General features: G+C 42.6%; 2 protein-coding genes and 1 long non-coding RNA gene across 5 annotated transcripts in view; 2 read left to right on the top strand and 1 right to left on the bottom strand.

The window, feature by feature from the left end:
- LDB3 (LIM domain binding 3) overlaps positions 1 to 5,124 on the top strand; it is a 67,137-nt gene extending 62,013 nt beyond the window's left edge. For both annotated transcript variants that reach the window (XR_010935898.1, XM_067710310.1), the window contains 3 exons: positions 4,172 to 4,261; positions 4,510 to 4,552; positions 4,810 to 5,124. Coding sequence is in view for 1 of the 2 variants with exons in the window: in XM_067710310.1 (XP_067566411.1) it covers positions 4,172 to 4,261; positions 4,510 to 4,552; positions 4,810 to 4,816 (140 nt within the window). In the remaining variant the exon portion in view is untranslated. The remainder of the gene's footprint in view (positions 1 to 4,171; positions 4,262 to 4,509; positions 4,553 to 4,809) is intronic.
- On the bottom strand, positions 334 to 13,883 carry LOC137209111 (uncharacterized). Its single transcript, XR_010935899.1, has 3 exons — positions 12,885 to 13,883; positions 11,080 to 11,226; positions 334 to 4,532 (listed from the first exon to the last, which is right to left on the bottom strand). It is a non-coding gene; the product is annotated as an uncharacterized lncRNA (long non-coding RNA).
- A 236-nt stretch (positions 13,884 to 14,119) lies between these two features.
- BMPR1A (bone morphogenetic protein receptor type 1A) overlaps positions 14,120 to 21,120 on the top strand; it is a 145,948-nt gene continuing 138,947 nt past the window's right edge. The window contains exon 1 of one of the 2 annotated variants that reach the window (XM_067710314.1): positions 14,120 to 14,256. The gene's annotated coding sequence lies outside the window, so the exon portion shown is untranslated. The remainder of the gene's footprint in view (positions 14,257 to 21,120) is intronic. The other variant, XM_067710315.1, reaches the window with a different exon arrangement.

Below are 21,120 nucleotides of genomic sequence, written 5' to 3'. Positions count from 1 at the left end.
GTGGCACTGGCATTCAGCTGGACTTAAGCTCGTGAATGATAACATGGCATGAAGAATGGGTTCTGGATCAAATGCTAGGAAGTAGCTGCATATGCTATTCACCCTAGAGATTCACAGCACACGTGGGAGCTGTGTGGGTACTGAGTCCCTCGATAAAGAAACCTGTTTAACTTATTTGAGAACAGAGTATGGAACTCCAATTTGGGAAACGTTGCCTAAAGTTTTGGTTTAGGCTTTCCTGAGCTCTGACTTTCCCAGGATAATCCTAATGTCAAATAATCTTTCTCAACGTTCCACTTACACACTTAGTTAAACCATCAACAGCTTGGGCAATATACCATTTTTTTTTTAATAGACTTTATTTTGAGAGCAGTTTTAGGTTCATAGCAAAACTGAGCAGAAGGTAAACAGATTTCCCATACACCCCCTGCCCCCCCACATGCACGGCTTTCTGCATTATTAACATCCCCCACCAGAGTGGTGCATTTGTTGTAATCAGTGAACCTACATTGACACATCACTCAGAGTCAGTAGTTTATATTAGCGTTCACTCTTGGTGTTGCACATTCTGTAGATTTGAACAAATGTATTATGGCAGGTATCCACCATTATAATATCATATAAAGTTGCTTGAGAATTCACTGTGCTCCACTCACTCATCTCTCCCTCCACCTTAACCCCTGACAACCACAGATCTTTTTACTGTCTCCATAGTTTTTCCTTTTCCAAAATGTCATATAGTAGGAATCCTACAGTATGTAGCCTTTTCAGATTGGCTTCTTTGACTTAGCAATATACATTTCATTCTCCTCCATATTTTTCCATGGCTTGATAGCTCATTTCTTTTTAGCATTGAATAATATTACAGAAGTATAACTTTTCATTCCACAAACACTCACTAAATGGCTAGGCTTTGTTGTAGGGATAGAAGATGACAATACAGACAAGGTTCCTGCTTTCACAAAGCTTACCCTCTAAAGGAAAGAGACAAGCAATAAACAAGTAGTGTATAATCAATACACTGTAAGATAGTGAGTGCTACGGAGCGGTGTGTTGGGGGCTGGAGTAAGCTACTTTCGGTCGGGTGGTCAGTCAGTGAAGACCCTGCTGAGGAGGTGACATTTGGGCTGAGGTCTGAATGTTGAGAAGAAACCAACCACACCAAAATTTGAAGTGGAGGGTAAGAGAAATGTGGAGGCTTTCAGGGTACAGTTTGGGCACAGTGAAGGCACGGGGCTTGAGAGCAGAGGTGAGGAGAGGGCAGCAGGAGAGGAGGGAGAGAGCACAGAGGTCCTTGGAGCCTGTGGTAAGGCAGGCCAGATGATGCCTTCTAATGCCTGCCAGTTGCAAAGAGATGAAATAAATATTTGACTGTAAGTGAAGGACTTCACTTTTGGTAGAAGAATACATTTTATTTTTCCTAGAAGACTTTTGAAAAAAAATGTCAAAGTTGTTCATCAAGCAGTTCTGGATGAATACGGGCAAAGGTTGTATGCAGGGAATTCCCTGGCAGTCCAGTGGTTAGGACTCTGTGCTTCCACTACAGGGGGACCAAGTTTGATCCCTGGTGGGGGAATTAAGATCCCGCAGATCCCTCAAATCCCGCAAGCCGCGACGCACGGCCAAGAAAAAAAAAAAACGGTGTTATGCAGTTGTCTAAAGTCTGGGAAACATTAGTTCTGTGTGGATACAGCACAGTGTTGTTTTCTGAAATCTGGGAAACACAGACCTATTCTTGTATATACACTCACACAAACTGCACACACACTTTGTGTTTACTTAATTGGAATCATACCATATATACTGTTCTGAGATTTGCCTTCTTTTTAAAACAGTGTATTTTTTAAACTATGAACTTCACTGTTTGATCCTACTTAAACCTCTCTAAAATATATTTTAAAGGTTATCTGAGTAATAATGATCATGAGGGTTCCATCTACAGTTAGGCATTAGATTGGAGAGATTTAGAACCGAAATGACAAAAGGATGCCATTCTTGTTATCGCTTAGCTGGGATCTGTGTTCCTTTTTTCATGAACTAATTCTATTAAAAAAAAAACAAAACATCTTATTAAGAAAATTCTTCAAGGACCTACTGTATAGTACAGGGAACTATATTCAATATCTTGTAATAATCTATAATGGAAAAGAATCTGAAAAAGAATATAAATACATATAACTGAATCACTTTGCTCTACACCTGTAACACTGCAAATCAACTATACTTCAATTCAAAAAAATTTTTAATGTAAAAAAAAAGCAAAAGTTCTTACAGACTACCTTTCCATTTGCAAGTCAGTTATCCCCTTACCTCTCTCTAGTTCAAAGTCTACTGATGCATAAAAATAGGTATAAAGAGACTATTTCAAAATAGTTTTTAGATTCAGGGGAGAAGTCAGCTAACAGAGGTTTTCTCTTTTACTTCTAAAGAAGTACTTGGGAATGCTAAAGGGTCCTAGCATTTGTGGAAGGAAATTGGTACAAGGTGCCCAGCATGTGCCTGTAGGACAGGATGGAACGCAGGTAGTGAGGGTGAGTCTACCTCGCATGGAGTCATCACTACAGAGACCCCTGCGGACTCTCCTCTCATACTTGTGACTTTCTGGTGAGCTGTAGGGTAGGGAGATATTGGAGAAAGGTAGGCACAGGTTTTGTGGAACCATCTTTAAGAAAAAGAATATAAAATTTCAAACACAAAATTAACTACAAAACTGAGTATTTATTTAGAAGGACAAGAAAGAATCACAACAAATTCCTGGAATCATGGCTCTCTGTGTCTTTCTTCTAAAATCTCTTAGGCAAACTTATCAGAAAAGCTTACATAGGAATGCTCCGATTGCAACCTGACTTCCCCTCTCAACCTAGAACACTTCAAGGAATTCTCAGCATAAAGAGGGGCCTTTGAAAGTGCGGGACCCTGAAACTTAAGCTTCATTAGTTTCCCAGTAAATATACTCCAGACCCAGGCCAACAGAACGAAGGACACAGCCATTTGGGGATCCCGATTCCCTGGCTCATGCTCTAAGTTAGGGATTGGCAACATTTGTCCGGGACCAGGTTCTGTCTCCAGAACCAGGATCAAGACATGCCTCAGAGTTGGGAGAACAAATCAGATTACTCAGTGAAGCAAGACTTGAAATGGGTCCTGACTCTGCAGCTCACACTCCTAACAGGTGGTTATCTTTCTCCACCTTCTAGTTGAATTATCTCTATCTTATAAGCCCAGGTGTAATGGGAAGGTCACCAAGACAGTAAGGAAGCCGTTGGATGGTATGGTAATATTAGGTTGGAGGTTTAGGAGGAAGGACCAGGGTGCTGCAGAAGAAGCTCCAGGCCGTGGCTGAGACTTGAGCCGTGGGTACCATGTCCATTTTAGGTTGCTTGGAATGACTGAAATGACCAGAATCATCTCTTAGCTTGTAGATTAATGACTAGAATGTGACTTTAAAGAAAAGTAAAGAAGCTTTTTTCCATGCACCTTCTATGTGCCAAGCGCAATTCACTTTGTGAATCTTTTCTCATTGAGTCTTCACAACCCTACCAGGTTGGGAAGACAAAGGTCAGATAGTTTAATACCTTTCCCAAAAGTACAGCTAAGATTGTGATCTAACAGGCACTCGATGTGAAGTCCTGTCAGTTAAACAATTTCAAAGTTCCTCTCCTTGGTGGAAATACTATAGTTTCCCCAAAGTACTGGAGGAAGACAGAGAGTTGGGTTCAGCTCCATAAACTTGCATGGAGCCTCTACTCTGAGCCAGGCCTCATGCTAAGTAGCTAAATTTTGTGATTCAGAGGCAAATAAGGCACAATCCCTGCCCTAACAGAGCTCACGGTCTGCTGTGAGAAACAGACTAGTTACCGTGTGATTTCACTATCATATGGCAATAAATGTTTCTCCAACTTCTCTGAAAAGCAGACCTAAAAGCAAAGGACAATGAACATATGTCTTCTAGGAACCCTCTACAATTGTGAATTTTTTTTTTTTTTTTTGGCCGCCCTGCACAGCTTGCGGGATCTTTGTTCCCCAACCAGGGATCCAACCCGTGCCCCTTGCAGTGGAAGCACAGAGTCCTAACCACTGGACCACCAGGGAATTCGTGAAATTTCTTATGTAATCTAATATTTTGCCTTAAAAAAAATATATATATGCCCTTTGTTTTATTTATTATTAGATAAAATTGATGCTGTGGAGAAGATGCCTTATAACATCCCACACTCCATGCCCAATGCTGGGTACCCTGGTTTGAGAAGTAGAATGCAAGGTAAATGATAGGACAGAAACAAGCTTGGGGTGCCACGGGACTACTCGGGAGAGACACTTAATCAGCTTGGGAGTGGGCAGCGAAGGCTTTCTAGAGAAGGAAATTCCTGGGCCAGGGCTGGAACGAAGAACTGGGGCCCACCCCAAGCTGAAGCAAAACTCATATACTAATTACTGAACTGCACTGGGCTGTGTTTGAAGTAAGGCTCATTAAGAGTTTTACAGTTTGTTTTCCTTCCCCTTCAATAGAACACCAATGGACCAATCACTTCCTAGAACGAAAAGGAAAGGTAAGTGAAATTAATTGAGTGTGGATTCTGTGCCAACTGTTTTCCAAATACTCTCAGTTAATTCTCACATCTGCCTCATTAGATTGGTATTATTTATCCTCATTTTATAGATGAAGAAACTGGGATTCAGAGAGGGTGACAAACTGCCCAAGGTCAAAAATTAGGAAGTTCAGCCAGAATTTTGACTCCAAAGTTGGTGTTCTTCCCACCATTTAATGTTGCTTAGCTTGTATCTGAAGTGTCTCTCTACTTGGCGGGTGCAGTAGCAGTCAAGGAAATTGTGGATTGGCTTCAAGTTTCAAGGACAAAAGGAAAGAAAAACAGAGGCTTTCCATGATCTCTTGACCCTCTCCTTTGGTCATGGAAAGTTCTGGAAGGGGACTTTTGGGATACTCCTTTGGCTGGCATTGCGGCACCCTACCTCACCAAGCCAGATCTGCTGAATCTGGACTTGGAGAAGTAAGGGTTCATGGGACATCCTTTGGGAGTGTTCACTGAGGTCTGCTTTATACAGTTTATAATTTTCTGTAAACAGCTTGCTGTTCCTAATTAAACCTGTATGATCATGCCTGAACTTTTAGGAAACAAGGATTTCTTTTTTATGGTTCTCTTTTCGGTGGTAAAAATAGAGCTCTCCTCAGCTCCATGAGCCTCCTTAACCTGTTGGGCCTTGATTCTGAGACTCTGAACTATAGTCTAGAAATGCATGGATCCTGGCAAAATGCCCAAGAAATGCCTGGGTGAGACAATTGCTAGTGATCGTGAACCATCTCTTCCAGATGGATGTTCTGTGATTCTATTTGGCAGGATTCTAGGACAGGTTCTCTGATGCTTTTCATGCTAGGATAGAAGGGAATACAGATCTCGCAACTAAAAGCTGTTGGCTGAGTTTAATTTTTAAAGAAACAGTTGCTCAAAATGACTACTTCCTCTCTTTAAAGGCAGGGGCTGGATAAAACCACCTTAGTTTGAAACTGGTGACAAAAAAAATGAATGGGTTTAAGTATCTTAAATGTGATTTTTACTAATTAAGAAAGGAATATGTGCTTATTGAATAAAACCCCCCCAAAACACATTTAAATAGGAAGAAGAAAAAAGTAATCATGGTCCCACTACCTGGAGATGCCACAAACACTATTAACATTTTGGTCAGTTTTCTACCGTTAAGAAATATACATATATATCTATTTATTTTATTGTGGTAAGAACGCATCTTACATAACTGTAACCTTATACCTGTTGAACAGCAACCCCCCTATTTCTGGCGCTCTACATGTTCAGAGAAACTTGTCAAGTAACAAACTGTAGAGATGATCCTGAAAGTAGCCTTTCTACCGCTTGTCTTGAATGGTGAGCACAGAAATATCAATTCAGAAGATGGGCTCAGATACTGTTCAGGAGGCCTGAACAGAGCAGGTCAGTTTATAGCAACACTGTCCAATAGAACCTTCTGTGAAAATGGACATGTTCTATCACTGCACTCTTCCCATATGGTAGCCACTAACCTCATGTGGCTGTTGAGCTCTTAGTGGGCTGAGACTGAGAAACTGAATTTAAAATTTTAATTTCATTTTAACTGATTCAGAATTTACATAGCCACACATGGCAAGTGGCTATTGCATACTGGACAGTGCAGGTCTATACAGAGGATTTATAAAAGAGTCACTTGCTGGTCTCAGAGTAAACGGTGGGCAGGGATTGAAAGCTGGCACTGAAAATGCCTCTGTCATTTCAAGTAATAACAGAACTCGGAATATCTCTCAGCAGTGAGAAAGGCCACTCCAAGAAAACGTACAGAGATGGGCTCACAATTAGTCTCAGAAAAGGAAGTCAGTCATTAGCTACCTTCTGACATCCTAGCAATTAACCAGTCTTGGGAGAAGAGCGGGTATCTCCAGAGAGGTGCCAAATAAATAGGAGATAAGAGACTATAAAAATGAAAAGCCACTTGGTCTTTCATCACAGGATAATCCAATGCATGTGAATTAATGGCAAAAGGCTCAATAATAGCTTTTGTGAGGAAATAGGAGCAGTGTAGCAGGATATCCTTTTTCCGCACTAAAGCACCCAATTCTTTCGATTTTATATACAACGGAAGCAATTAATTGTACTAGAAAGAAATCCACAGCTGGCTTTTCCTGATGGCCCCATAAGCAGCAAGCACTATTGTTCAGCTTCCAGGATAAATGTAAAGTCATTCTACTGCACCGCTGAGATTTTTCTGATTGTTTAGTTTGACTTTTTCCAAAGATAAAAACATGTCCATTTCTCTTGTCATTGCACGTTTTCAGTATAAGCAGATGTCAAAAAGTTAATTTTTTATTTGTAATGTAATCCAAGCTTGTGACTTGATGCTAGTATTTCTTCTAAACTTTGTGTGACTGAATCATAAGTTATTGACTTTTGTTTTACGTGTCTATATGCAGTTGAACTGTACTGTCTCTGCTCTTGTGGTTAACATTCATAGTGTGGCTATTCGAGGATCATGCATAATAAACAAATAAGTTACACGTCAAAAACCCAGAAACCTAACGTTTCAAACTCCTGGACTGCATGGTGTTGTTTTGCCTTTTAGATGCATTAATACACACTGTATTTCATCAATTCTTAGATGCACATTTTTTGACATTGTATCACCTCTGAAATTAAGATGTCTTACAATTAATGATGTAACATAGTTTAATTGGCAGTGCTTTTCTTTCCTAGTTGTACATAAAATAACAGCGCTTATAATTAATGGTATCTTAGTTTTGATGAAATATGGTATATATATAAAATTTGATTAGCATGATACATTATTGCAAGTATAACAACAGAATAAGTTTTGTTATTGAGCATTTACATTGATCAAATAAATGAACATTTTGATTAATTACACATCTTATATGAGATTCTAATTGACTTAATTCTAAAAAATATTCATCTTGCCACTTTCATTTCCCCCAATTGCCCTGAAAGGTATATAATGTTATATAATAAAATACAGTGTTATATCTATATCTACGTAATATGTAATGTTACATATAGATATATAATGTTAATAATAATTTTAAAAAGCTGGTTCTTTAAGCAAGCTAGGGACTAGGCTCCCTGCCTGCACTTGGAGTGGCTCTTTCATGGTGTTCAGTGGGGCCAGGTGCAAGTCGTGCACCGCACAACTCCAGGGAGCATCTTTCACAAAAAGCAGGATGGCTCCCCTTGGAGTCTTGCAACGTAGCCGCCCGAGGTGCTCAGTGCAGTGACTACAGCAACTGTGCTAACAATCGGGGCAGGGGAGGGTAGAAAGGAAGGAGGAACAGGAGTACCCTCTTTGACCTTGAGGGACAGAGCAGCACAGCAGATGCATTGAAAAGTATGTGACCACCCCTCCACCTCCAATTGGACCTTGAAAACTAAGAGGCAAGAATTTTGACTACCACAATGGTAGGCTCCAGCCTGGGGCTGCTATTTTGATACCTTGTGTATTTTGATACCCTCTACACTGTCCTTCCCCAGGCTGGGAGGCTAGATAGCCCCTATTCATATGTAAGTGAATAAAGGTATGAAATCATATTTGGGAGAAAGACATAGGAACAGCTAAACTATGCAAAAACATCAGTGATATAGACCATAGAGAGAAAAGCCTAAGGGGTTTAGGATGGAGCCGTGAAAGATGACTTCCTGCAAGAGGTGGTACTGGTACTTGGGCATTGCAGGCAGGAGAATGGCATTAAAAGGAGAATGAATGTGGCCCATTCTGCAGGAAGTGGAGTGACCAGTCTAACAGAACACTGCCATACAGCAGTGGTTCTCAGACTTCGATGACAGTGGCATTTCATTAAGTGAAATTTGGAAAAACTCAGCAAGATCGGTTGAAAGAGGGAATGACCAATTAGGAGAGCTGGTATAATTCAGGTATACAGCGAGGAAGACAGATTTTAAGGTGGGTAGCAAACCAAATGTAAAACCTACATTTTAAAAGAAACACTGACAGCTACTGATTACTGATTGGATATTTGATGATGTTTCCCCATGAGAGATCTGAGGAAGTTGTTTTTTAAAGAGCACATGGAACTTCAGAACTCAAGCACTGTTTGTTGAAGAGTTGGTAAATTTAAAGTCAGTGATAGGGAGCTCCCTGGTGGCCTAGTGGTTAGGATTCTGGGCTTTCACTGCCGTGGTCTCAGGTTTGATCCCTGGTATGAAGCCTCATGGCATGGCAAAAAAAAAAAAAAAAAAAAAGTGATAGTCAGTGATAGTTCCATGCTATCATTACAGCATTTCTTAGACTCTCATTCCCTCAAGGTAAGTGCTTTAACACTAAGCTTCAAAAATATTAAAAACAAAAGCCAAGAAACCAACCCTGCCTTTGTTGATAAAAATAGAAGAAATGAGTGAGGGCAAACTATCAGTAGAGGACAAAATGAATTAGCAGCTATTTTAAGGGCAATAAATCCTGCCTCAGAAACAAACATCAAATAAAGGAATTATGTACACATCTTATTTTACTACATTTTAAGCTTTTAGGGGACAGGAGTCTACTATAATGCCTAGTACACTTAGTCATTCATTCATTCAGTATTTATTGAACACCTACTGGTGTGCCAGGCAGCGTGCTAGATCCTAGGGAAACAATGGAGTGAGAAAAAGACAGTTTCTCTCCCCTAGAATTTTGTGTCCCACACAGGGACAGGTACCCCAACATATGTGGTGGATAAACTAGTATGCCTATGCACATTGGTAGCACCACACTACACCAAGGAATACATTTGGTTAACTAGGTACAGCATGTACAGTTGATACAGTATGGCTGTTAATGACATAGCATTCCTGATCCAGGATTGTTATCTCCTCAGTTATCTCAGCTTGAATCTTTATCATGACACCTTGTCTTTCTTTGACTGATCATTCACAAGGTAATCTTACTCAGCTCCAGATGCTGGGATTTCTGGACTACTAGTGCCAAAGGAATTCTTTTTATTTATTTATTTATTTTTCCAAAGGAATTCTTGAGTAGAATCAGTGTTTAGGAGTAGTAAGTACAGTCAGATATGGGTTATACATGTACATACGTGTAATATAAATATACATATATATACATATATACACATACACATATACACATATTACAAGCACTTATTACACTTCATTTTTTAACCAGACAAAAACCAACTATATATATGTTTATATATATATATATATATATATATATACACACACACATATACTTTCTGTCTTTATTTATATCCGGTTAAAAGATAAAGTGTAATAGGTTATAAACCCACTGCTCTCAGGACAGAGAAAGGCAGGGAGGTGAACTGCTACAGGACAGGGAAGGACAGATTTACCGAGGGCTGAGTGGAGCTGGGGTAGGGAGGCCCCAGCTCCAGGTGTTGGGTGGGAGGAACTCCAGCCCTCTAGGCAGTACCTGATAGCCAGAGAGCAGTAAGCAAACAACAGGTGGTAGTCCAGGAGAGCAGCAGGCATCAGGATGTCCAACTTGAGGTAACGGGGGAAAGGAGCCCTGATAGATGGATATAATACAGACTCAGAGAATCTAGGAAAAAAGCTGAAGGCAAACAAGCATTGCTATCAGTGCACAGAAGAGTCTGTGTTATAGGGCTGGGGCAGACTCCAGAGAGCAAAGTCCAGACAACAAGCAGAGAAAATCAAGTTCCACACAGGCTAAAAGGCCATGGCTTCAAGAGCAAGTAAAGGGCTATAAGTCAGTGCTTAGACGGAGCCAAGGTTAGGGCTTCCCAAGTAGGCAGCAGAAGCAGCAGGAGGCTGAGTCCTGGGCTTGGGACTGGAGCTCTGGGAAGTCTTCCTGTCACAGGGCCAGGAGAGGATTGGGCTCTATGGTAAAAGGTGTACCGATAGTAGGGAGAGGTCTACAGAGACCATGGACTAGGCAGGACCAAGTGGTGACTACTTTGTAGCAAGAGCCTCACTAAACCATCTTTTAATCATAGGAAACAAGTCCTTTGAAACAAGGAGAAGTGAAAACGGAAATGGGAAAAGGAGCAAGTTATTTATAAGTGAAAATAGAATGGGAAATCAAGTATTATACCATTACAAAGAAAAAACAAATTCAGATCTTTAAACTTTTCTCTATCTTGTGCACTGAGTTATATTTATATATAACCATCTTTTTTTCTCAAACACAATTTCTGTTTTGGCTTGGTCCTTCTAAACCATGACAAGGTATTATTAACCAATAAAATGATGTAGTAGTGTCCATGCTGAAAAATGTAGCTGTTTCCTCTACTCTTCACAGCACTCTTGTCCATTAATATTGGGTTTGAAACCAACCTAAAGCATCACTCTGTCAAGGGCATCCCTTCACTATTCCCTCCTTAGTGGACTCTAATTTATCTCCATACCCACGATGACTTAGTGCTGACTTTGCCTCATAAAGTCTTTACAGCAGGAAAATGACTTTGGATGGATTAACTTGGATGATTCTATCGAACTAATGCCTTCCCTGAAAGCAGATGTCTCCTTTTCACTGAAGATGGTATAATCCATAGCTTCCCTGATCCATCCTCACCTTTTCAACATAGTCCAAGCCACCCTCTAAAACTTGGTCTTGGGATTCCCTGGCAGTCCAATGGTTAAGGCTCCACGCATCCACTGCATGGGACCCGGGTTTGATCCCTGGTCAGGGAACTAGGATCCTGCAAGCTACGTGGCACGGCTAAAAGAAAATAGAAAATAAATAAATAAATAAATAAATAAATAAATAAAAACCTGGGTCTTGATGACAAGGTTCAGAAATGCTTACAGGAAATTCTATCCTTATCTCACTCATTCATTTAACAAATATTGAGCACTAGATATGTGCCAGGAACTAGGCTCTGAGGAAACAGTTGAGAACAAGATTGACAAAGTCTTTGCTCTCACAGAGTTTACATTCTAGAGGGTCAGAGAAACTCAGACCATAAACAAATAACTAAATGAACAAGGTAAATTCATATAGTAAAAAGTGGCATAAAGAAAATAAAATTGGCTGTGTTGAGGTGCTAATTTAAGACAGGTGATCAGGGAAAATGTCCCTGAGGTCCTGAGAACTGTAGGAGAAAGGTGATTTTGCATTCCAAACTAATGCTATGTGATTTCGGCATGCAACTACCACTCTTGAGACCTGTACCTCAAACAGACTATGCAGAGAAAAAAGGCCCATTTCCAGAGCATTCTATTAAGCTACTTAAAGGAAAAGCATCACATTAGAGAATGTTGAATTTGGACCTTGAGGTGTTGCCTTTGAGTTTGGGGGCCAGACTATACGTGTCCAGATGTCTCCTTGGGCTTCCTGGCTGCTCTTGTTCATTTAGTGGGCAGGCAAACCAGAGAAACAGGCCAGCATGCATACATGTGCCAGGAACCAGAGAAAACACCATGCCCTGCTCAGTTGTCAGTAGGTAGGTTGCCTGCTGTGATAAAGCTAAGGATTTCAGCCTGGGCACTAAGGTGGGCCTTATCCAAGGAGAGCAAAAGGATGTCTAGTAAAATTTCCGAAAACTTGAAAAGGAGATCCTTTTGTAGAGAAGCAAAGATGTCATGACTTAAAATTTTATGCTTCAGTTTTGCTTTTATTTCTACAGTGGCATATAACACAACCTAGGCAACACAGATTTGTACATTTCGGAAACTTGATGTACTAAACTGCCAACCTGAGGTTGTCTATTTTATAGACTGATTCATATGTCTGAAAATTGAACTAGGCTCTAGAGGGTATATTAACACACTTCTCATAGTTTTATCTGCCATGACACATTGCTCAGCTTACATCAATGAGTTCTTTAGTCGATCAGTCTGAATCTCCTCAAGCAAAAGGTCCACCCTTTCCCTTGATATCAAAGCAGTGTCCTATGTAGAAAACTTGAAAAAGTGACAAATTTTAGGAGATGCAGGGAAACTCATGTTAACATACATTCATCCTGCATAGCAAGATCCATGACTCTCAAACCTGACAGGTATAGAGTTCAGGAAAAAAATTCAAGAATAAATAGAATTGAAAAATAACTTGGAATTATGGAAGGTATCTGAGGAATTAAGGGCAAAGGTGGATGTATAAAAGGGGGACAGAATAAAAGATGGACCAAAAAAACCCATTAAACAAGAATGTAAGGGAATTTAGCTATTTAAAGAAGAATATAAATGGAATCTAAAGGCCTGGAATCTAAATGTCTCTCAAGGGAGAATGTGTGTAAAACACAAACATCAGGGCCTGGCACATTCTTTTCCTTGCCTCTTTTTACCCAACAGTTTAAAAAGTGATTTTATAAAGGTAACTTTAAAAAAGAGTATCTTTTGTAAAGAGACTTAACACCATACATTCGTTGAAAGACTTACCAAAGAGATCAAGGTCACATTTGGTTGTTAAAAAGGGACCTAGACTCTTTCTTCACATCCAGGACATTGAATACTTTTAACGGCATTTTCCAAAGAATGAGGACAAATGGAAGAAAAGAGGTAGTGACAATTATTTATGTTTTCCAAATGGAGGGAATGAGACTCCGGAGTGTACCCGAGGTCCCTGGAGTGAGCCAAAGGTAGAGAAGGGAGCAATATTTATAGTCCGCTGACTTCAGTTCTGTTGGGTTAACGCCGCTCCTCATCTTATGCCTTTGGAATTCACGGGCTCCATCACAGGGTCCGCGGGCGGGCCAGGCCTCGGAGCTCCAGGACCGACGCGGAAATGCTCCTTTCCCCTGCAGCTCACTCGGAGCCTGTCCACCTCCACCTCCCTACCTGCGCCTCGGCACGCTGGCAAAGAGCCCAGAAAGAGAAGCCGGGGAGCTGTGGGTGAATAATGGTTGTACTGTGGCTACATTATTCTTTTCTTTGTCGCAACCACTACTACCACGATCGGGCAGTTCCCCGCCGTGGCGTGTGAATTCTCAGCGATTAGGCTTATTCCGCAAGCGCTGACCTGCCCTCACGTGTCAGAATTTTTGTTGAGTTAGAGTTTGTCGGGGTGAGGGGTCCACACGAAGGAACCCCGGAACACTGGCAGTGCCGGGGGGCCCGGCCAGCGCGCAGCAAGGGGCTACGATGTCCGCGCCGTTCCACGGCGCTCAGTCGTGTACGGCGCGAGCACTGCGTCTGCTCGACACGGCTTCCGGACACTGGCCAGCCCCGCCACAGCGGCAATGGGGCATCTCGGTGAGGAGGGGCCGACGGGGCCGCGCGGAGGAGAACCCCCCCTCCCCTACGGCAGCCCGGCGCCCCCTTGCCGGCTGCCAGCCGTCCTCCCCGGCAGTGGGGCGCCGAGCACCTCAGACCCTTCGGTCACTTCCGCCGCGCGCTCGGCTCCTTTCGCGTCCCCGGCCGGGCGGGGCGGGCGCCCTCCCAGTGCGCGCGCGCTGCAACCAGTCTCGCGGAGGCCCGCCCCTCCCCCCAGACCCCGCTCCCGTGCCGGCCCCCTCGCCTCCACTCCTCCCTCCTAGGCGAGTGTCGGCGGCGGCGGCGACGGCTGCCGAGATTGGAATCCGCCTGCTGGCGCTCGGCAAAGGAGGAGGGAGGAGGGCGGGCAGGAAGGCTCGGGCTGCGCCGCGTCCGTCCGCGCGAGACGAGAATCGTACGGCCGCGCGAGGGGCGACCGGGCTGGGGCCGCTGCACGCCCAGGGCGGAGGCCGAGCCGGGCCCCCGCCTTGCCCCGGCGGCTCGCCGCGCCCACCCCGCTCCGCGCCGAGGGCTGCAGGATGAGTTCCCCAGGGTCCGGGTGAGTTGGCTCGTCCGGAGAGTGCGTGTGCGCGTCGGAAGAGGCCGGCCGCGGCAGGGAAGCTGGCGCGGGCTCGGGGCGAAGTTTCGGGGGGAGCCGGGAGTGCGAGGGAGGCCCGAGCTGGGGGCCGGCGGGCCTGGCCGCTCAGCAGCGTCCCCGCTGCCCCGGCTGTGTCAGGCCGCGGCCGACTGGGCCCTGCCGCCCCGGGCCTGGCCCTGCCGGAGACCCGGGCCCCCTGGCTGCCCCCCGCGACGTCCCCGCCTCTGGGCCCCTCTTTGTTCCCCACCCCCGGGTTTCAGGCCGAGTTTGGGGAGGCTGTGTGGGCGAAAGCCGCCACCAAGAACGATTCTTGAATCCTTAAATGGGAAAGGCGCTCACCTCCCCGCCCGGGAGCTGCGAGGGTGATATTCGCGATTTGTCCATTATGTTTCTGCAAAAAAAAAAAAAAAAAAAAAGAGAAAACGAATGTCTGTTTCGTGGGGCGGTAGAGCCAGGAGGAACTGCCAGCCCTCCCGCAAAACTTGCCCGCGGGAAGGTGCCAGGTTTCTCGGAGGTTCACCTGTTGTCCTGCGCTGCCTCCGCTGCCATGTCTGTTGTGATTCTGCACTTCAGTTTCTGAAAACTTTCTGCTGGATTGAATGTAACCCTTTTTTTCTCTTTCCAGACTCCTAGTGGAAAGGTTTGGCAAGGAAAAAAAAAAAAAAAAAGCTTGCGTCAGGGAAGAAACATAATGTGCTGTGTGCTAGGATCTGGCGTTTTGTGACTTGTGCTCTTTCAGGCTCTCGGATGTTTTAATTTGGTCAAAGTGCTGCAGGTTTTGTCTTTCAGACGGTTAGCAAACTGTTCCGAGTACATAGTACGAACTTGGCACGTTCACCTGTGTTACGTCATTTAATCCCTATGATAATCCTGGTTAGTATATTCCTCATTTTTTAGAAGAGGAAACCGAGACGCTAAGAGGTTGTATGACTTGTCTAAATGAGCTGGGATTTGAACCCAAGATTTTCTCTATTATTCAGGATCTGTTAAAGTGAGGCATGCGAAGAGTTAAACAACAACTACAAAAAGCCTTTCTCTGCAGACACTCTGACGTTTAGGAGTGCTTTTCAGTAAACTCATACTTGAAATGATCGCTCATTTGTTGCTTGAGTTGAAAACAGCTCCTTTATTGTATTTATTTCAAAAGAGGAGTTCAAGTCTGAATTAAAGTAGAATGTATCAATGCTTATAACTTTTAAGTTGTTGAAATAGAAAGTTTCTGAACTAGAATTTTATTTAAATATTTAAAATTAAAGCTAAAATATGGGCAGTTCTGAGCTAGAAATGGGTTGCAGTTTACAAAAGGCCAGTTGAAATTTAGAATGACCTCTTAACAGAATCAGTGTTCCACTCCTGTTTTGCACCACCACCCCGCCCGCCCGCCCGCACATTCTCCGTAGAACTCATTTCAAACTTTTTCTGCTTTCTTCACTTCACATCCTTTCCTGAAAACATTGAGGCATCCAATGGGAGCTCCTTCCAGAATTTACTGGATTCCTTTTATCATCTTCTTTCCTTCTTTCCTTCTTAGTGGAAGAATATTTTTTGTCCTTCCTCCTGGTTAACACCTTATTTCATTTTTCTCTTCTTTCCTACTTAATGGAGTATAAGTTACTCTTTTGTCTTAGAGTTCTTACAAGTACGAATGTGCTTAAGATTGCTTCAATTTACAAAAACCTTCCCTTGAGTCTGCTACTCCCTCAACCTGTCTTGTTGCTGCCTTTCCTTTCAAATCATATTAACAATAAAAATAAATTAGGTCCTTATAAAAGTGATACATGTTTGTTAAGAAAAATAGAGCAAAATGAAGTAAAATTACAATTCACTCCTTCATAATCCCAACTCTAGACATTGCCAAGAACAGTTTACTTTTCCTGCCTTTACTTCCTGGCGATCCATTCACTTCTTAACCCCTTATTATCTGGATTTCACCTTCACAAAGGTCACCTGTAACCTAATAAACACTTTTAAAGCCCCCTTTCCAAGTCAGCTTGAGCGTTTTTTTAGCATTTAACATCGACCCATCATTCTTGAAATACTTTTCCTTGTCCACCATTCACCTGTCCATTTCATTCAACGAATACTTACTGTATTCTAACGTAACACACGAGTCAGTAGGAGGCAACAACAGATACGGCGCCTTGCCTTCATGGAGCTTAAAGTCTACTGAAGGAGACGTATATTGAAGAATGAATTCTATAATTAAATATAATTGTATAGATAAAGTACAGAGTATTTATAAGAGCTTAAAATGGGGGCCTGACCTGGTGCTGGTGTATGTTGGAAGAATCTCAGAAGGCCTTCTTAAAAATGTTACATTGGAACCCTGTGACAGTTCTGAAGGATAAGTATGAATTAACTAGATGAAAACAGGGCTTCTGTGACATTATACTGACCTCGTTACTCTTTGCCCCTTTTCACTTTCTGTTCTTCCTTCTTCCTCATTAATGTAAGTGTTCTCCAAGTTTCACTTTTCAGATCATTTTTCATACATCTCTGGTCCTTTGACATTGTTTCAGACCCTTCTGTCTGAATAATTCTCAAATCTCTATTCTTTATTTCCCTTCTGCCCTTGAATTCTGGTTTTTCAAATTGTTTTATGCGTACCTCTACCTGATTATTCAGGTTCAAAGTGAACTCGTCCTTCTTACCAAACTTGTTTCCCTGGTGTTCCTTATTTTTGTTGATGTTATCCCAAACCTAGTCCTTTCCCCATCCCATCACGTGTTGTCTGTAGCCAACATCTATTGGTTCTGCTTTCATGGTATTGTCACTCTTCTATCTGTTCATGCCAGCTCTGGTACAGTTCTTAATACATGTTGGTAACAAGGTTATAATAGATTGCAAAGTGAGTTGGGCCGCTTTCCTTCTTTTTTTCTCTTTTCAGGAACAGTTTAGACTGGGATTATCTTTTTTTTTTGCGGTACGCGGGCCTGTCACTGTTGTGGTCTCTCCCGTTGGCGGAGCACAGGCTCCGGACGCGCAGGCTCAGCGGCCATGACTCACGGGCCCAGCCGCTCCGCGGCATGTGGGATCTTCCCGGACCGGGGCACGAACCCGCGTCCCCTGCATCGGCAGGCGGACTCTCAACCACTGCACCACCAGGGAAGCCCCTGGGATTATCTTTTACTTGAGAGTTTGGCAGAACTCACCTGTAAGAGCATTCAGGCTTATATATATATTTTTTTTCCTGGAGAGGAATTTGAGTACCATTTCAGTTTATTTAATAGCTGTTGATCTGTGTAGGTTTTCTATTTCTTGTGTGAATTTTAGTGTTTAATATTTTTTCCAGAAATTTATTTATTGAGTTTTCAAGTCTAATGTTATTTGGTTTTCACATAATCCTTTTTTCTTTAAATTTCTTTGACTCGATATACTTGTATACAATATTACGTCCTGTGTATATATTTGTATATTTGATAATTTTCCCTCTTCAATCTTTTTTTTTTTTTTTTTTCCTGCTAGCTGAATCAGGTTCTCATCCCACCTGGCCTAATGTTATGATCTTCTTGCCTTTACTTCCACCTTTATCCAGGTTAACTTATGCATTTCTGCCTAAATTAATCTTGAATCCCATTCTTGTCACTTCCTCACTTAGAAGTTTCCAGTGTCTTCTATTAAATGAAATTGTTTCCTTGGGATTTGCCTCAGATTTGCCAGATTCTTATCTTCCACTATTTTTGCTTCCTGCACAAGTTCTTTCCACCCTTCTTCTGCTGTTGCTTATAACTCTCTCTCTACTGGGACTGCATAAATAGTTAATTGTCGTATGTACAAGTTCTGCCTCCGTCAAGCTCCATTTCAAATTCCATCTCTTTTTGAAGTCTTCTCCATTTTCTAATTCTGGATGGAACCCCTTCTGAAGAAAGGGATTTTCTTTTTTTAAAAAAAATAAATAAATTTATATATTTATTTATTTTTGGCTGCATCGGGTCTTCATTGCTGCACATGGGCTTCTCGTTGCAGTGGCTTCTCTTGTTGCGGAGCGCAGGCTCTAGGCACGCAGGCTTCAGTAGTTGTGGTGCGCGGGCTCTAGAGCGCAGGCTCAGTAGTTGTGGTGCATGGGCTTAGTTGCTCTGCAGCATGTGGGATCTTCCCGGACCAGGGATTGAACTCGTGTCCCCTGCATTGGCAGGATTCTTTTTTTTTTTTTCCTTAACATTTTTATTGGAGTATAATTGCTTTACAATGGTGTGTTAGTTTCTGCTTTATAGCAAAGTGAATCAGCTGGCAGGCAGATTCTTAACTGCTGTGCCACCAGGGAAGTCCTTATAGCCAACTTTTAATAAATTTTATTGAAGTATAGTTGATTTACAATGTTGTATTAATTTCTGCTGGATAGCAAAGTTGATTCAGGATATTGAATATAGTTCCCTGTGCTATACAGTAGGACTTTGTTGTTTATCCATCCTATATATAATAGTTTGCATCTGCTAATCCCAAACTCCCAATACTTCCCTCCCTCATTGCCCTACCCCTTGGCAACAAGAAGTCTGTTCTCTATGTCTGTGAGTCTGTTTCTGTTTTGTAGATAAGTTCATCTGTGTCATACTTTAGATTCCACATATAAATGATATTTGATATGATATCAAATATCTTTGATATTTATCTTTCTGTGTCTTATTTACTTCGCTTAGTATGATAATTTCTAGGTCCGTCCATGTTGCTGCAAGTGGCATTATTTCATTCATTTTTATGGCTGAGTAATATTCCATTGTATATATATACCACATCTGATCTATTCATCTGTAGATGGATATTTAGGTTGTTTCCATGTCTTGGCTATTGTAAATAGTGCTGTATAGCCAATATTTTAAAGGCTGTCAGTGCTAAAAAAATACTGATAGGGGCTTCCCTGGTGGCGCATTGGTTGAGAGTCTGCCTGCCAATGCAGGGGACACGGGTTCGAGCCCTGGTCTGGGAAGATCCCACATGCCGCGGAGCGGCAAAGCCCGTGAGCCACAACTACTGAGCCTGTGCGTCTGGAGCCTGTGCTCCGCAACAAGAGCGGCCGCGACAGTGAGAGGCCTGCGCACCGCGATGAAGAGTGGCCCCCGCTCGCCGCAACTAGAGAAAGCCCGTGCACAGAAATGAAGACCCAACACAGCCAAAAATAAATGAATAAATAAATAAATAAAAATATTGATAGAAACAAAATGACATGCTCAAAGATCCCAGTAATGTTTTTTGAAGAAAGCACTAGAGTAGGGTCTTAAGGAGATCAGATGATTAGTGGAATCCATCTTGTGGACTCAGGGGGGGTCCCTAAACCAAGTTCATAAGGGCAGTTAAATATAGAACTAATGAATAGGCACAAACTAGATAAGGAAAGATATTCTTGAGTATCTTTTATTAAAAACTGGTGAATTTGAGCTACCCTGATATTATGGACATTGTTACTCTTCTATACTTTTATGTTTCTGATGAACCTTGTTTTCTTACTGTATACATTTTTTATACCTACCACTAATAACATCTGAAGCTGTGGAGCTTGGTTGTTGCTCTATCTGTATATAATTGGGTGTTCACTTAAGGAGGATAATGGTATGTCAAGTGTGGGGATAAAATAGTCAAATTTGCAGTTTTGTGAGATTAGTTACATAGCGGAGAATCAGTTTGAAGAAAAGAAGACTGAAGACACTGAAACTGTAGGGAAGCTGTTCCATCCTGGCTCAGACTAGGATAGTGGCAGGTAGTTAGGGCGTAGAATGGACAGGACTTGGTAATTAGCTGGGGGAGAGAGGAGGAGTGGGATTGTCAAGAATGATTCCCAGGTTTCTAGATCGGAAACCTGGTAGGGTAGATGTGTGTTGTTGGCTGAGATGAAAAAAGTGGAGGGAGAGCTGGCTTCTGGAGGAAAATAGTTTTGATCCTCTGAAACACCAGTTAGAGAGCTCTACTTGGCAGTTGCTTGCATATATTGGTCTGGAGTTTGACAGTGATTTGGGCTGGAGGTAGACATTTGGGAGTGATTACTATATAAGTTGTATATTTCAACAGTGGGAATTGGGTGGCTCTCTCAGGTGACTTATGCTTGCAAGTGACAAACCTAACTCATAGTTTAAAGGGGAAAAAGGCTCCCCTCCTACCCCGCCCGTCACGTTTTTGAAAAGACTGGAAGTAGGTATGGCTGGATCTAAGGGTTCAGATGATGTAATCGGGGGTCTCTCTTCTGTGTTTACCTTTTTTTTTTTTTTTTTTGGGCGATACGTGGGCCTCTCACCGTTGCGGAGCACAGGCTCCGGACACGCAGGCCCAGCGGCCATGGCTCACGGGCCCAGCCGCTCCGCGGCATGTGGGATCTTCCCAGACCGGGGCATGAACCCGCGTCCCCTGCATCGGCAGGTGGACTCTCAACCACTGCGCCACCAGGGAAGCCCTCTGCTTACCTCTTTTTTGGCCTCATCTGGCAGAGAGGACCACTGGTAACTCTAGGCTTATAATGGGCCTTATTGCTATGGATTCAAGAGAGGGAAAAAGCACTTCTTTCCCAGGTGCATGTATTCTGTCTCATGGGGAGATTGTTATCGGGTCTACATGGAGTCTGGGGTACCATCATTGGCCAGAACTGGCTTATATGCCCACTGGAGCAGTCAGGGACGAATAGCCTTCTTGGAACCATGTGAGATGGGCAAGTGGTTGTTTCCCCAAAGAAAGGATGGCTCTGGGTAGGTACACAACATAAATGTACTACTTTTGGTTCTTAACCCTTTTAAAGGTCATTTTTTGAGTATCTGAAGAAAAATACACTAATGTAACAAGTGTATAATTTCACGGTTATGTTATGGACCTCATTTCAGGAACTCCTGGTATATAACAGCAGAG

Source organism: Pseudorca crassidens, chromosome 16 (genome assembly GCF_039906515.1).
Source record: "Pseudorca crassidens isolate mPseCra1 chromosome 16, mPseCra1.hap1, whole genome shotgun sequence".
Classification (NCBI taxonomy): Eukaryota; Metazoa; Chordata; class Mammalia; order Artiodactyla; family Delphinidae; genus Pseudorca; species Pseudorca crassidens.
The sequence above is the reverse complement of the archived record's forward strand: the minus strand, read 5'-3'. Positions and strand labels throughout refer to the sequence as shown.